The sequence below is a fragment of the Cyanistes caeruleus genome, chromosome Z (genome assembly GCF_971803275.1).
Source record: "Cyanistes caeruleus chromosome Z, bCyaCae1.hap1.1, whole genome shotgun sequence".
NCBI classification, from domain to species: domain Eukaryota; kingdom Metazoa; phylum Chordata; class Aves; order Passeriformes; family Paridae; genus Cyanistes; species Cyanistes caeruleus.
Window position 1 is genome coordinate 8,453,995 of NC_141732.1, and position 16,533 is coordinate 8,470,527.

Sequence of the window (16,533 nt, forward strand, 5' to 3'; positions counted from 1 at the left end):
ATTTATCTGGTTAGAACACTTCTCAAAAAAATCAACAAATTTGAATCACTTCCAGCAACAGTCTTCCTACTTTATTTTTGATACATGTGGACACAGTGCAGAAGACACTGAATAAAATGAAAAGCCATATGTAGAATAAAATTTTAAGTGCACTACATAAAAATTAAAAGACAATGTTTTGCTCACAGAGCATCACATATATTGAAACTGGCTTTCCTACACATGATATCATGAATTACTAATTTATTATAAAATCAAAGCATTCAAACAGTGAGTGCAGAAATCAAGCATGATGTCACTCTTACACTACTTCTAGAATTCTAGAGGTTAAGGTAAATGTAATTAGCTATGACATAAAAAAAAAAAACAACCGACAAACAAAAACCCAAAAATTATCTTTAAAGAGAAAATACTTGTCTTTTAGAAGAACAAGGCGGGAAAGTCTCACAAAAAGTCTTCTACAAATGTGGGAGACATGTAGGTATATGCACAAAGTAGTATAGCTGATACTGGTTTACTTCCTGTCTCTCCACAAATATTACAGGTTTTGAATTCAGATAAAACTGTTTGAATTTTTCCAATGTCCACAGTCCGTGTTTTTTGCAGTTACTCTTAGATCTAGACATTGACACCATTTTTCTTTATTTATGGGCCAACATTGCTATTTCATTGACCATCAAACAGTGTATTTGTTGATTTAGAGAGAACATTTTATCATACCAAGCTGCTGTATTTCATCTAACAGTAAGCCAATAAAAACAACTGAATTTCCCAAGTTAGTCATAATACTCTGAGGGATTTCTTTTGTTTGAACAGTTAATCCCTAGGACAACACAAATTAAAAAACAAAGTGGAGATTGTTTTACTGATCATTTTGGCACCCACCATTATCACATTTCTCTTTGTTTATCCATCATATTTTTTTCTGGTCAGCAAATGGAGTTTTCAGTTTTAAATAAGAGATTCAGCTTTAAACAGGAAATATTCAGACATAGTTCTTATATAGGTCAGTAGTAGTTTATAATAAATACATGTGCAAGATGAGCTCATGTTAAGCTTTTAATTCCCATATGACTACCTTACAATTCTGAAATGGATTATAAAGATGGGGCACACTTACATAACGTTTTAACACTGTTACTTCCAAAATCAAATTCTTTAAATATTGTCTTTAAAATGCTCTTCCTAACTACTGCCCTTCACAGCTGATTAAAGAACATGAAGAAATGAGGAAACAAACAGAGCAGCAGTCCAAAGAATTACTGTGAGATGTCCCTGCACTGGGCCAAAGACCAAAATTCACATTGCAAGAACAGCGATGTTTGCCATGGAATCACACAGCTTGTTTCCCCACTGCTGCTTCCTGTCTTCCACTAATATCTGGGATTTCACTTGGCAGGACTGGTTACAATGGCTCTGTGACACTTCTGTGCTCCCAAAGGATCATTTTTTCCAAGACATTTGGGAAATTTTTTGACCGCATATATGGTAGCCAAGGGACTTTCAATCCTGACTGCTCTGGCTCCGCTAATGACTTTGCTTCTAATTATCCCTAATTATGGCACTGCAACCATACAAACCATGCAGCTTCTTCCAGTGCAAAAAAAGCCAACACATACTTTCTCCAAAAGCTTGCAAAACTAAAATTATCTTTCAATTTAAGAGAATCCCGCAATGATCCCCATCAAACTTCACCCACAGACTCCAATCTGACCCCAAGATCATTCCCACACCATCCTGCAGGTTCAAGTCAAATCAAAACTATGTTGTGAACCTTTCCAAAGAAAAGGGTCTTAAACAAACAAGGGAAAGACATGACTTCTTGGTTCAGGTGCAGGAGCAAATACACCTGAGGAATGAACCTATGGTTTCCTAATAGAACATGATTTAAAAAAAACCCAAACAAAACTATTAAGACTGAACAATCTCTTCTCCACCCATCCCCCAAAGTGAAAAGAAACATACTGAGTTTGATATTTAGGTTGGAGTTTTTTTGGCATTACGTTCCTTATATGTAGAACAGAACTTTGCAACAGAAAAAAATTAGACCTCTACTCTGGGTACGTTCATAAGCACAGAGGAGTGCAATAGAGCCACTTTCTGTCTGGTGGTCTGCCAGATTTAAAGAACATAAAGCCATTCTACATGCCAAATTAATGCCCTAGAGTCCAGCTTGTACAGCTGGACTGTCTTTAGGTCACTGGAAATTTAATTATCTGCACAAAACCTAGAAAAACCTCAACCAAACAACCAAAACACCCCTATATGGATGAAGAAGGGGGAAAAAACATATTTTTAGTCTTCTTTTGTAAAACAAGCAGGAAGATCATCTTGTCCCTGTTCTTCCCTTTCTTATTTTAGACTGCACTGACAGGGAGTGGAAGGGAGTTACTGAAAAATTTGTTGTAATATTATCTTAAGAAAAATAATTTAAATAACAGAACTAGTTTTCAGGCATGGAACTCAGCAAATAAACTTTTTTTTCTGTAGCTGCTAATGACAACCATTTCAAGTAGCTGATGTAAAAGACTACAATTTCCTTTTAATTTAGGTAGCAAAGCCATTTTCACTTTACACTGCAATGAAAGAATTAAATGTATCTGTTTTTCAAGTGTTCCAGAAAGGAGAATTTTTCTTTTCACAGTGAACATAGAGTCTACATGTTGGAGGAGAAGAAAACTAAGTTCAAATATTTTTAATTTCTATATTAATCAAATTACCATATTTTAAAAATTAAAAATTGGTTGTAAAGGATCAGTAAGTCTGTCACAAAAGACTGGGAAGCAAGGAGATGGGAGAAAAAAATGTTGCTTCATATTTAGAATATGCCTACCCTATATAGGCGTATACACAGAAATGCAAAAAATTTCTGAGCCCTTCTAAACTGAGGTACCAAAATCAGACTGGTTTTGCTAGCTGCTAGCAAAAAGGAGCAGAATTTGTCAGCTTAGGAAGAGCACTGCCTTAATGCAGCTCTAAGGCTTGCAGAATTCTGCCTTGTTCAGTATCACGGATCATACAGATGCAGCTGATGGCGTATCTTCCTGATTAAAATCCATCTAAATTTCACTTGAGCCTAGTGTTTGTTCTTGGATGGGTGGCTCTGAAGGCCTACACTTAGCCAACAAACACCAGCAGGAACAGATCTGGGTGAATTTTTTTAGTATTAATTTAGACTTTGGGAAAGACTGAAGAACTTGTGGTTTTATGTTACAAGGAACTTCTCCTGTTGTGACCTTAAATGCTGTAGTTATAGTAAACCCCCAAATTTTTAAAATTACCTGAAAACACTGAAAACCTATAGTGTTTCCCATGTTTTCAAGAGCTGAACAATACTTGCTTTGTCAGCGCTCTGGACTTCCTGCTAGGAAGTATGGTAGCACTAAAATGATAGTGCTTATCACAGCATGCTGGGAGCTGTTTTTAGAAAACATTTTTGAAATTAAAAAATACTAACAAAGAAACATAGCTTTGATAGTTTTTTTCTTTACACAGCCTGGAAAAGGGCTTCCATAGGAATCTAAAAGCATAGAAAACTCTCTGGGCAGTTCCCAGAAACCCCACACGGGCACAGAGCTTGCAATACCTTCATAGTGGACGCCTCGGTTTCCAGTTTTGTGAGGTGATTTGAGTTATCCTCTAGCTCTTGCCGAAGGTTGGAGTTCTCCATCTTTAATGCCTCAACTTGCTTTAACAATTGATCATATGAAGCTGCGGCCATCCTGGGCTACCCTCAGCCCTTAAAAAGTAAGAGAAAATATTAAATTTAAGCATATTAGAAAAAAACCCTTCACTACCCCAATGTATCTAACCACAAAATCATCTCTCTCCCATTTACCACATGGCTTTCTAAACATTTAATTTAAATACATTATACCAAACTGTTAATGGCTAGAACTAACGCCAGATGAAGACTTTTTTTTCCTGTGGCCTTCCATTTGGTATGCATGATTAATCAAATGAAAAAAGTTTGTCAGATGCATCAGATATTAGAAGAAGCTATAATACAAGAAAGAAAATCACTGCATCACACAAAAGCATCTTTACTACTGGAACTTCAGTTTCAACATGGAGAAACTGCAGATAATAGACCATATGTAGTAATTTTTGGATAGATAACAAGCATCTTCACACATATCCAAAAGATGCTGACTGCCTACTTATTTTAGGAAACAAATGGTAGTCACAGATGTTCAGTGCTCCTAGAATAGCACACACTCTGAGGGAGATGCTACATGAAAGGAAAGCAATAAGTATTGGGGAATTTTAACTGAAAAAAACTCCACATCATCAAATGTAATAAATATGTAGATATTTTGTAAAAATACCCTTCAAGGCACAAGATTAAAACAAATTTATTTCACACAAAGTGGTCATATTGCACTGTTTAATTTAAAGATGAAAGGCTACTCTGGATATCAAGGCATCCCATACTGTTTTCAGTAAAACTGTAACACAGTCCCAGAACACCACATACTCAGCCATTATAAAGAAGAAACAAATACTTCCATTTCAATTATAAACTACAAATTGTTCCCCACTTTCCAAACCAAAAGCCAGCAGAGTTGTTAATCTAACAACATAAGTTAACTAAGACGTGGCTAATGAATGTTTGAAGCCCTTTAGAATTAATGCTATCCATTTCTTATTCATCAGCCATTCCAGAGGAAAAAAGGAAGCCTAGCACTCCATGTAACACAAGTTACCCTTCCAATGTAATTGCAGACATTTCCTAAGTATGTGGCCTGTAACTCAGAGGAAAAAAAAAAACCCATAAAAAAACGTACAGGGCAACATTTGCTTTCATTGTTACTGCAGTACTTCTGAAAAGGTGAAACAATTAAAAGCAGTCATTTAGCATTTTCATTGTAACCTCTGACCAAACTTTGACCTTACTGCTTGTTTAACCCCTAATAAAATCAACTGTCCTCTTCCCAATGAAACTCAATTAAATTATCCAGTCTACTAAAAATTAGTAAAATTATTACTAAAAATTAGTCTACTAAAAATTATGTAAAATTATTCAAAAGTGGTTTAGCTCCTCAGTACAAATTTTGAAAATTGTGTTTAACCTTTCTAAATTTAAACTGAACAAAATACAAAGAAGAGTGTACACCACTGAAGACAGAAACAATAACAAAAACTGTAGTGCATTTGATATGACTGGTTCATTTCCTTTCCAAGCACCTGCCACCAAAGACAGGAGCAGGAAGACACCTGACACTTATCAAATCATCACTTCCATGAATGAAAAGAATCTGCAGCATTTATTTTTCAAAATCTGGTGATGCTTTACTGAAGACCTCATTTTTGAGACATAAAGGCAATCTGAAATAAATGCTCTACAATGTGAATCCTGTGATTTTACCATCAGGCTGTTTCACCTAGAAGGTTGAGTCTTGTCAAGTAGAGCTGCAGCAAAACCAAAACAAACACACAAACACCAAAACATCAGTCAGGGCAAACTGCTTCTGTTACATTTAATGTATACTTTTATCTATTAAGTAACAGTTTCCACTATTATTAAGAAAATTAATAGCTATAGTTCGCATTTCAGAACACTGCACACACAAGCTCAAGAAAAGGCAGACAGAAGTGAAGAAGAATGGAAACTTTTTCCCATTAATTTTCATGAATTAGTACAATATAGTAATATTGATAGTTTTCACTGATGCTGATCAGTAAAATCTATCACATTTATTCATCTACATGTGATTTACAGAAGCTGTTCCATGCCACATAGGACATGCATTTTGTTTCTAGATAGATAAGACCATCTTTTTGTCCCACTGCTATAATTCATTACTAATATGAAAGGACAGGTAATAACAAAAAAGTATCCAGTTTTTCCATTTCCTGTCAATTTTTAGGAATTCTAACCTACAGACTTTAAATTTTGAACCATCAGCCCCATTTACAAGATGTACACATACAACAAAGGAAATGGAGAAAAATGGATGAGGTGGGGAGCTATGGTAGAAACACATAAATTACATAGCTCTGGTACTTTATATGCATAACAAACTTAGGTATATTTTTACTAAATATAATATAAATGATCCTGAATGGGAGATTGCGTTTGGCTTTCCACCCTTCTGATATAAGTTCCTAAGCTTCCTTTATTCTTATAACATGAAAGCAGGATGTCACCACTAAGAGACAGTATCCTACCTCAGACTAGGACTCACCCCCTGATTATACAAATGTCAAGCTTTTTGGGTTTTCAGATAAAAAAAATAGCTATATGATTATCACAACCAGGGTAACCCAAAACTTTTTTTTTTTTTTTTAGTAAACAGATGCCCAAAGGAAGCAACACTGCCACCACAGCTGTGACAAGAGATGAACAGAAAAACTATATATATAAGGAGCAATGCAAAGACATCAAGATGACACAGGGCACTGCTGAAAGGCAAATTATTGGGCTGGAGGCAGGCTGTCAGCAAAGTTCCCCGAAAACTAGACTGTGACAGGCATTTTTAAATGTTTCATTATTGACTTTGGCACAAGAAGTGGCATCAAAACTTGCTCCTATAAATTCAAGAGGTTGCACAAGGTCAGAGGACTCCATGTCATACACAATGAATTTGATGAACTGAGAAATAAAGCAGTAGAAACAGGGTAGAATTGCAGAGCATAGTGACACAGGGTCACTGACAAAGGAATCTCAACCTGGAGCAGTGAAGCCTCTCAGAAGTCAGCCTGCAGGGCACAGTGTGCTGCCAATGAGACTGGCACAAGGAGAGCAAACACCATCCATACAGTTATCAAATCTTTTTACAAAGAGATGGATAAGAAAAGTGAGTTTAAGTGGTTGCAGAGAAAGATGTGATCAGGGGATGAGAGAGTATCTCAGAAGAAATTAGACAAGCAAACCTTGGCTGCCTTGGCATATCAAAGGCTGGAATGACACAGGCATGCTTTGTTATTAGGGAGTGAAAAACACTGAAGAGGGAGAACAATATTTATGTTAAAACACAATACAAACCCAGAACAAATGGGTGTAAATCGGTCATTTATCAACCTAGGCTGGCAACATCTATTAGAACTTGTAGTTCAGCAGGATCCTTGCCAAGCATAGTACACAGGAAGGAGCCAGACTTCATGGCTCAAGAAATCCAGTCTTGTATTCCTAAACTTCAATACAGACAAACACTGTACTTATTTTTGATATCTCCAAGATACTTGCTGATTCTTCTCCTGAAATAATGTAATGCCAAAGTATTTCACAAAATATACCATTATTTAATTTTAAAACCGGGGAAACTGACAAACGTAATGTATGACCACAAAGCAGCTTAGGCTTTCTGATGGTGAACACTGTGTCATCTCTCAAGCACGTGATTTGTAGAGTGAAATCACAGGGCTCCATTACACATAAGCTGTTCCATGTATGAGATAAACCCCTCAAAATTAAAATCTGCCTCTCTTCTGAAAATACGTTTTTACCAACTACCTCAAACTTGACACAACAGATGAGAATTCAGGTCCCAAAACAATCCTTGGAATTATACTCTGAGTAAAAAAAACCCCAAAACTTATAAATTAAAAATAATATCTAAATTATATATTATAGGTTTTCTAAACACACAACCATCAGTGTAAATAGAAAGTGACTGTACCATTTCATTGCCTTCTTGAAGTTTCTCTGTGGTTAAATTACTTGCCTTGAGGAAAGAGTTAAACTCTGGACCCTCTTGGCCAGACAGGTTTCCTAGCCACAACCCACCTCATTTGGAGCAGAATTAACCAGCCCATAGAAAAACAAGGAACACCTCAGACACGGCCCACTAATCTGAAGCTCTACCATGGCACATACAAACACGTTCAACACCACTAGTGTCAGAATCAGCTGGATCAAAAATAAACAGCCCTTGTTTCCCCCTGTAGGAAACCACCACAGTGAGGGAGAACAGAAGAGAAGGGAAGAACTCTGACCTCCAGAATCCATTTCACATTTCACCCAGCCCAAGGGAAAATTCATCATAACCCACTTTTGTGAAATTCACTATTATGCTTCAAGTCAAGCTCCCTTTTACACTCTTCAGTGCACTGTTTCTTCACAAAGTGGTCATCAAAGGCAAGAATAGATCCTGAGTTCTCTAGATTTACTTTGATAAAAAACTATCTTGGAATACAGAAACTTTGAAATTCAGTACCCTCATGTAAAAGACACCCAAAATCTAGCCGTGCTACTTCCATATTTCTCATCATTAAGAAGCTTCTTCTCCATCTGCTACCAAAGTAAGGTGAAATTGTGACAAGAAATTTCATGCTTTACTGAATCAGCACTTTTCATGAATATACATATCGAAGAGGAATTTCAAGCTAGATAGAACTCTTTTATGCACTAAAATAAAAATTAAAGAGAAGCCTAAATTTATGCAAACCTACTGTTAAGATTTAGATATGCATTTTCCTATATTAAGGTAACTGTATAAGTAGCCACTGCCCAGACAGTGCCCATTTTGATCTCAAAACCCAAGTGATAGGAAAAAATGTAATGTTGCCTGAAAACTTAGAATTTCTTAATTGATCAGAGCCTTCTTCTTTGAAATCTGCTAGCATACATATATACGCAATATGCCCTGAAGAGGTTCTACTTAAGAACCCCAACAACTTGTCATATATTAAATCTCCTTATGAAAATATTTCAGATACCTATTATTGCTTTTATCCATAAAATTTATCAACACTACCATCACATTCTACAGCCACCAAAAAAGCAGATTTACTCCTATGCTCTGTAACTCAGATTTTTCACAATGTTGCTTGTCTTCTTAATGTAAAAAATTTAACTCTACATGTAGATATAACATATCTGAATTCTTATGAATGTTGATATTTTTAATCTTTGGATTGAAATTTTTATTTTTAATTTTTTTATCTACATTTAAATATTGATTCTCTCCAAAGTTCATGAATATCTAAAATATAATTTAGCAAGGCTGGGAAGAACCATCAACTCTGATTTCTTTCTACATGCAAAAAGTTGTATGTAACTCTTCAGTCCGGAACCCAATATCTTGTCCTTGTTATTCTTTACCATTCTATCAATTTTTGCCATTCATTTATGGAAATGTGTCTAATGGGGAGTTGTTTCTTCAAGGGCACAATACACTGAATTCAGGGAGGAAATGCTGACTGTCTTAATATTTTTCCAATTAATTTCTTTAAACTATCTTTAAAACAGATTACTTTTACGGACTAGGCCTACAGGTTCTGACTTGAAGTGGTTGTGGCTAGTGGTGGGGTGGCTGGGAGGGCTGTGCTGGTGCCTCCCCAGCTGTCTGCCCCACCCATCTGTGCCTGGTTCCACCGAGGGAAGAGGGGAAAGCCTCAGATATTCAAGTGGCAGCTGCTAAACCACTGCAGATTACTGCTCCGCTGCCAAGGTAGTCTGAAATAGGTGTCAGTTAAAGTTTACTGTGCTGGGTCACTAGCCACAATGCTTCAGCAGCTGTTGCACAACTGTTTCCAAAAGAGGAGCAAGGCTGACAGGCAGGGCCGAAAAATCCAGCACAGCTGTTCCAAGGTGAGTTCCTTAAGTGGACCATTTTTATGCAGCTTCCTTATCTATACACCTATAAGAAAGAAGTGTGTGGGGGTTTTGCTGTTCTTATTTTGAACATATTAAACCATGTCAATTTGCATTAGTTCAATTTCTCTGTTGACTGAATCCTGCATTGCATTTTCCATTATTTTCTTTGAAGCATGCCTTCAGGTTTTCAGCTCTGGCAAAATACCAGCACTCCAAGAGCTGTGTTCAAGAACTTATCAAAAATGAGTATCACTGTTTCAGGGATTGTCTTATCCATTTCAGTTTGGGCAAGCTTTCAAGGTTTGCCAATCTAAAAATGTTTATCCTTCATTGGCACTGTCTAACTCTCTCCTTCCCTACTCACTGAAAAATACTCCACTGGACTCCTAAAATCATAAAATCCCAATCACGATTTTATGATGGGGATCTCAGTCATAAAAGTCCATTTACTTTGATTCTCTCCAAACAGCAGAAAAAATGTTTCTGCCTTCTCCGGCACTACACTGAAAAGCTATGTTATTTCCATCTGGTCGTAAGTCCATCCTTTACTAAAATGGTTTTTGCTGCTGGCACATTTGATCCTCCTATCCCCAACCCAATTTAAGAACAATCCCCAAAACTTCGAGCCAGGAGCAGCTGAAAGGGAAGCCATTTTGTCTGGGATCTCTTCAGCTGGGTAATGCAGGGACACAAGTATAATGAGCTATCTGGAAGTGGCTTTGAGTGTGGTTAGAGACAACTAAGAAAATACTCAGCCCAGAATGGAAATTGCCCATGAGTGGAGCAGCAGATTTGTTCATGTTCTCATTTCCTCTGCTTCGGCACACTTAGGTGATCAGAGATGGAGGGAGGAGTATGAAAAACAATCATCACAGAAAACTGCTCTTCATCCAGTTTCTTTCAGCAATAAGAACTTTGATAACAGAAAATTAACTGCCAGTTATATAACACTACTCTTTTTAATAAATTTAAAAAGGATGACATTGAAAAAAATTCATAACAAATCATACCAAACCTCTAGATTACATGTACTGTGGATTCCTGGGGTTTTCAACCGTGTAAAAAAAAAAAAAAAAAAAAAAAAAGCAAAGTCCAGATAAAGAGCCATTACTGTTATTAGTTATCCTAATACAATTTATGAAAGTGTTAGTCCCTTTAAAAGATTTTCTCTAAATTTCAGTTGCATGAAAAAGATTTTAATTTTAGTTTTTCCAGGCACTTCTGCATAAAGGCTATTTTTGTGGACAGCAGACTAAAACACTCAAATGTTACTATACCTGACCCTCCTAAATCCTTTTGAGTGGGGATTGGGTAAAGACTGGCTTTTTGTGTTTAATTATTTCAGAAATTAATTCATAACTTGGCAAGAGCTTTCAATCCATCATTCTATTTTGGCATACTTTTGTAAATTCAATACTCTGCCCATACTCACCAGCCATGAGCAGAAGCATAATATGTTCATCTTAACCAAAAGTCACAAGTGATCCATTTTCTCAACATTGCGTAAAATACCATGAGGAGAAGGAATGAGAACACCATCGTCTGAACTCTTGTGTGTCTCATTACTTGCCAAGTATGATAAAGGTCAAGTGTGTGTTTGTGTGAAAAACAGAAATGACTTAATGTTTGGAATTTCACTAAAGAATGCTAACAATAAAAAAACGATTCTTATCAATACAAAAAGAATAAAATCCAGAAATCATATGTCTTAGGCTATGAACTATCAAATTCAGCTTCTTTACACTGCCAAGAAAATTCCTACTTCTTCCTTTATAATTCTGGGCTGGAAAGTTCCTTTGCTGGTTAGTCATGCTATGTTCCGAATATGACTGAAAATCTGAAATGTGATTTGCATTTAAATACTATATTGAACACAAACCACTCTACTCATCATTTGAATCATAACTTACGTTGGATCAGGAATGATTCACAAGCCTGAAAACTCATCCTTCAAGGTGATCATCTTTGTTATTCATGACTAATTGGGTATGCCCTCACTGCACATGACCTGCTCCTGTTTACTTTTATATTTCTCGTAATCTTTAAGGATTCAATTCTAGAAAGTTCAAGCTATTAAAAAGTCTGAGACAAGTATTTCTTTTCCTATTTTACCTGAAAATACAAACTCAAAACAATTAATGTGAAATAAATCAATTGTAATTAAAAACATTATACATACTAGAAAAAAAAATCTATTATAAAAATAATTTACAATAAATATTTCTCCATCTTGGGCGACCTATCAGGGCCATCTTCAGCACTTTTAAGGACCAGAAGACCATTTGTCTTGCAGGAAATGTATCAGCACCTGATCACACAGGTGCTGCATGAATTTCGGAAAATCATTAACGGAAACTAGGTCTTTGTTGACAATAACTTACCATCACAGCACATCATTAGTAGTATGGCCTATTTTAAACAGGATTTCACGACACTGATAATAAAATAATTTATCATATGTCATCAACATAAACATTTTACCAACCAAATTAAGATGCATATTGAAATCCAGTATAAGAATTTAGAGATCAAGGGAACCAGTTGTAGCCACATGCATTTCCAACTTGTGCTGTATTATTCCATGCTGATATAACAACTGCATACTGTGTCAAGATGCATCAAGAACATTTATCATAACCAAGTATTTTGTTTTCCAGGGATGATGTTTAGGAGAGCTTGCACCCGTAAATAATTTAAAGTATTATATTTAAAAGGGATCTTTTATTCAAATTAACATTTTAAGAATAACTTACAGAACTACTACAGTGGTTACACTGAATTATACTATTTAAGAGTTAAAAAGGTACAGGAAGAAGCATCACCATAATAATCATAATCACTACTGCGCTTTTGTCACCGTATTTTAGGAAAAAAAAAAAAGGCGTGCATCTTCTGTTTCCTTTAACAGTTAAGCAATTGTAACAAAGACTCAAAATGCCACAGCAGAAATACTTAGTATCACAAATTTACCTTTTGAAACCAGTTATTCCAAGTAGTAAGTTCTCAGGTGATGTTTTAAAATGTAACACTGTCCAAAGCCTCTCTTACTGATTAAGACAGGAGATTAATGATTCTAAAAAAAATGGTATATATATAGAAATTGTTTCGAGGGGATGTATAAAGCAAGTATTTAAACTGAAACTTTTCTTACTCTTTTTTGCACATCACTGCATTTAACAGTGAGAAGGAGAAAAGCATTTTAACAGTTACTTCATGTCTCCTGAAAAATACAGAGTCTGGATCCAGGAAATGGCTCTCAGTATACATGCTTATGTGTACTTTCAAAGAACTACAATCTTAACAAAATACTCATAAATCTATTACCTGCATTAGATAACACAAAAAAAGAACCAAATAGTAAAAAGACAGTAGGGAAAAACCCCCAAAACATTAAAAAGCATTTTCAACAGAAGAAACAGCAGAGGGTGGAAGTACTTAAAAATGGAAACAGATCTATATCGTGCAATTCACGTATGCACTGAAATTTACTGAAAATACTTCTATGCACACTAAGAAGCTATGTTTCTTGCTACGCCTTTAAAAGGCATTTTTCAGGGTATGACTCTCCAAATCAAGTCAAAACTGGGCCCTACTGGTCTTCTGAAGAAAATCCTATCAAACGAAAAATGCCCCTTTCAGCCCACATACAAGGTCCTCCATGCGAGTCAACAGGAAGAATTTTGTATTTTGACGTGAGACCCGAACAGGATGAAATGATCTGGCAGCATATGTGTCCTCCAAAAATCTCCACACATTTTTGCAAAAGCAAGGAGCGCTCTGCTAGCAATGACCTAATTACTAGCATAAAAGCTGCGTATCTGACAAAGGGGAAGAAAGGACCCACTGCTTCATACATAATTTATTAAGATTTCCCACAGCATTCAGGTTAAGTCGCGGACCCAAGCACCTCTTTGTGATGTTAAATAAATCTGTGAGAAGTCAGCGGATCCCAGGGCGCGCCGAGGGCGCAGCGGTGCCCCCCGAGCGCTCCCACCGGCCACCCACCCGCGCGTCCCCCGCGCTGCGGCAGCGGAGGCGCCGCCGCCGCCTGTCCCTAACAAAGCCAGGCCGGTGCCACCCGCGGGCAGCGCCTCGCCGCCCCGCCAGGGGCACCTCCGCGGCTCTGCCCGCCCCGAGACCCCTGCCCGCCACCGCTCCCCCTCCTCCTCCCACTCCTCCCGGCCCCGGAGCCCGCGCAGGGGCTCCGCCGGGCTTTGTGCCTCCGGCCGGCGCGGCGGGCTGCGCTCGGTCCCTCCCGTGGCGGCTCCCCGCCGTGCCCGCCCTCCCGTCCCCGAGGCTGCGGGGCTCCCCTTCCCGCCGCGCGACAGCCCTTCCTCGCACCCCAGGTTTTTTCTTTATGGTTTTCGGAGGGGCGGAGAGGTTTTTTTTGGGGTTTTTTTTTTTTTTCCCCTTTAACCCACGAAAACGCTTACTCCCCACTGCCCGTCCCGGGCGCGGCGAGCCTCGCCCGCGCGGGAAGCCGCCGCCGCCGCCGCACTCACCCCATGGCCGCGGCCGCCGCGCCTCCATCCCCGCGCCAGCGCCCGGCCCCGCCCGCGCCACCGGCTGTGCCAGGGCCGCGCGCACGGCGCGGCCGCGCGGGTCACGTGCAGCGCAGCCAATGGCGCGCGCGGCCGCCCCCGCCCCGCCCCGGGCGGAGCTCCACGCGCAGCCCCGGGCGCGGCCCCGCACAGCGAAGCCGCGCTGCGCAAACCCGCCCGGCTGCACCGCACCGCACCGGCAGCCGCTGCCGCCCTTCGCCCGCCTGCCCAGAACAACATCTGACGTTTTTCATGTAAAAAAGGAAACGGGGTCCTGCTTGTAGTAGCGCTAAAGCTGCTACAGCTCACCTAGAAATAAACTGAGACTCTGCGTTTTAAAAAGGCAGCAGGAAGCGTGTCCTTCAAGGGCATCTCAGATTTCTCTGCAGTTCAGTAAAACACTATTTTCATGTGCTTTTCAGATATGAAAATGTTACTGCTACTTGGTAGCTTAATAACAACCCAAATATATGGTACATTTAAGCTATGTTAAATCAGAACAATAAGTACCAGTTGGAAAAAATCTAAAAGACAAATGAATTTATGAAAGAAATCAATTTATGAAACTATTTTATAATCTCCTTCCAGAAATTCTCTCTCCAAGGGTAAGGATGTAACAACGTGTTCGTGAGGATGACTTAAAACCTCACAGAAGCACACTACTGAAATTTAAGAGACAGCAAAAATTAAGCCATATTTCAGCTGTTTGTGTTTGTTTTTTGCTTTAAAAAACCCAATAATTATCTATATAACAGGTGCTATAGGAATCTTTTAAAAAACTTGGATATAAAAGCCAGCTTTGCAGAAACAGCACAAAATTAAACCTCTTTATTCCCCTAGAATGACTCAAGAATAGATCTATGGGCAGTGCAACCCATCTCAACAAAATAAGACATGATAGAAGACATCTGAAAAGGTGCAATGGTTCCTCACCTAGAGCAGAACAGTGCCCTTCCCTGTGGTATGTTACATAAATTATGGAGTTATATGCTTATACAAGGGAACATAAGGATAGATAACTCATTAAAACATTCATCCTGATATGCCTTTTTATAATCCTTCATTCTGCCTATAATAATCTTTTGGATTTGCATGAGACAAGCAGACATGTAGGACCTCGTAGTTGGGATGAGATGAAATGAAAGGCACTGCAGGCCTGTGCATGCGTGTGAGCAATTGCACCACACATTACTTAAACACTACTAATTTAATTTCAGCTGTTTCCTCATACTTCCTTTTTCCAGTCAGAGAAGGCAACAATCCACATGCAGAAAGGATGCTCCTTATAAGATAACTTTTTATCAAATCTTCATGATTAAGCGGATGATTGACCCATCATCTTCTACCTTCAGGATAGTTCTGCACAAATTGTCTCTAACTTCACTGCTCAGGCTAACTGCAGAGGTACTGTCACTTCAGCTCTAACAGTAAAATACTTTAAGCCAAAGTTAACTGGGCCATTAGTCAAGGGTGTTCCAGGCTTTATGATTTTCTGCTATAAAGCTTCTATTAATTACAGTAATCGTATGGTTTATGATGGTTTATGATCCACTTCACAGCAACCAAGTTCATCCTCCCTCAATTGTAACATCACATTACTGTTAAAAGGTTCAGAGTTTAGAACCTAGCTACGCATTAGACCTAAAGACATCTTACTTGATATCTTAGTGATACACACACTGCTCATCCCTCAGAAAAGCAAACCAAAATGCTCCCAGTTTTTAGTGTGAAGCTCTCTCCATCCTAAAATTCTATACATTCAATTCACATTCATTAGTGTACATTCAAATAAATACAGACACCACTCGACACCTGTGTTATCAGTTGGCAAGTTGTTGCAATAGGAGTTGTAGCTTAATACCAAATCAAGTTGCTCCAGTAATATTTTTAAACCCAAAGAGTGGCAAGTGTTCAGAAGTGGGAAGTGCCACACAGCCTGGAATGACTACATGTGCAAAAATTACACCAGAGAACCAAAGAAACTGAAATGTTATGTACTTTAAAGCTAAATTCCACACGTAAAAGTGAAAAACTAAGCATTGTGAAGTACAGTTAATTTTATAGAACCCAATCTAGGTGTATTAAAGATGGAAGGCTACATAATGTATTCATTTACACACACCATAGTGCATATTTGCAGCTCTGAAAAACTAACTGCAGCTCCCACTATATGAAAAGATTTTTGCTACTCCTCGTACTGGTTAATCCTTTTTAAGTCTGGGAGCCGCAATCAGAGCAAATTCACTGCTCTGTAGCCTGAAGTCCCAAATTTATTTGCAGAACAAGCGGAAGCACAAATTCTTTAATGCTTTCTGCCAATATGACAGCTGAGAGGGAGGGAAAGAGCCTTTCCTTCCTCCCTCATAGCAATGTCCATTCTGTTATGATTTCATAAAAATGGCAGCTTATGGTCTGTGTCACATGCACTTGCCTCTGCAGCAAAATCCAGTA

The 16,533-nt window shown here is 38.3% G+C and overlaps 1 protein-coding gene across 11 annotated transcripts in view; it reads right to left on the reverse strand.

The window, feature by feature from the left end:
• The window catches only part of APC (APC regulator of Wnt signaling pathway), a 103,541-nt gene that overhangs the window by 62,034 nt on the left and 24,974 nt on the right, over positions 1–16,533 (reverse strand). For 4 of the 11 annotated variants that reach the window (XM_086868082.1, XM_086868078.1, XM_086868081.1 and 1 more), the window contains one exon: positions 3,587–3,739. In XM_086868082.1, the coding sequence (XP_086724208.1) occupies positions 3,587–3,721 (135 nt within the window). In that variant the 5' untranslated portion in view covers positions 3,722–3,739. Of the gene's footprint in view, positions 1–3,586; positions 3,740–13,974; positions 14,134–16,533 lie in introns of those variants that run through there. The other 7 variants (XM_086868086.1, XM_086868084.1, XM_086868080.1 and 4 more) reach the window with 6 other exon arrangements.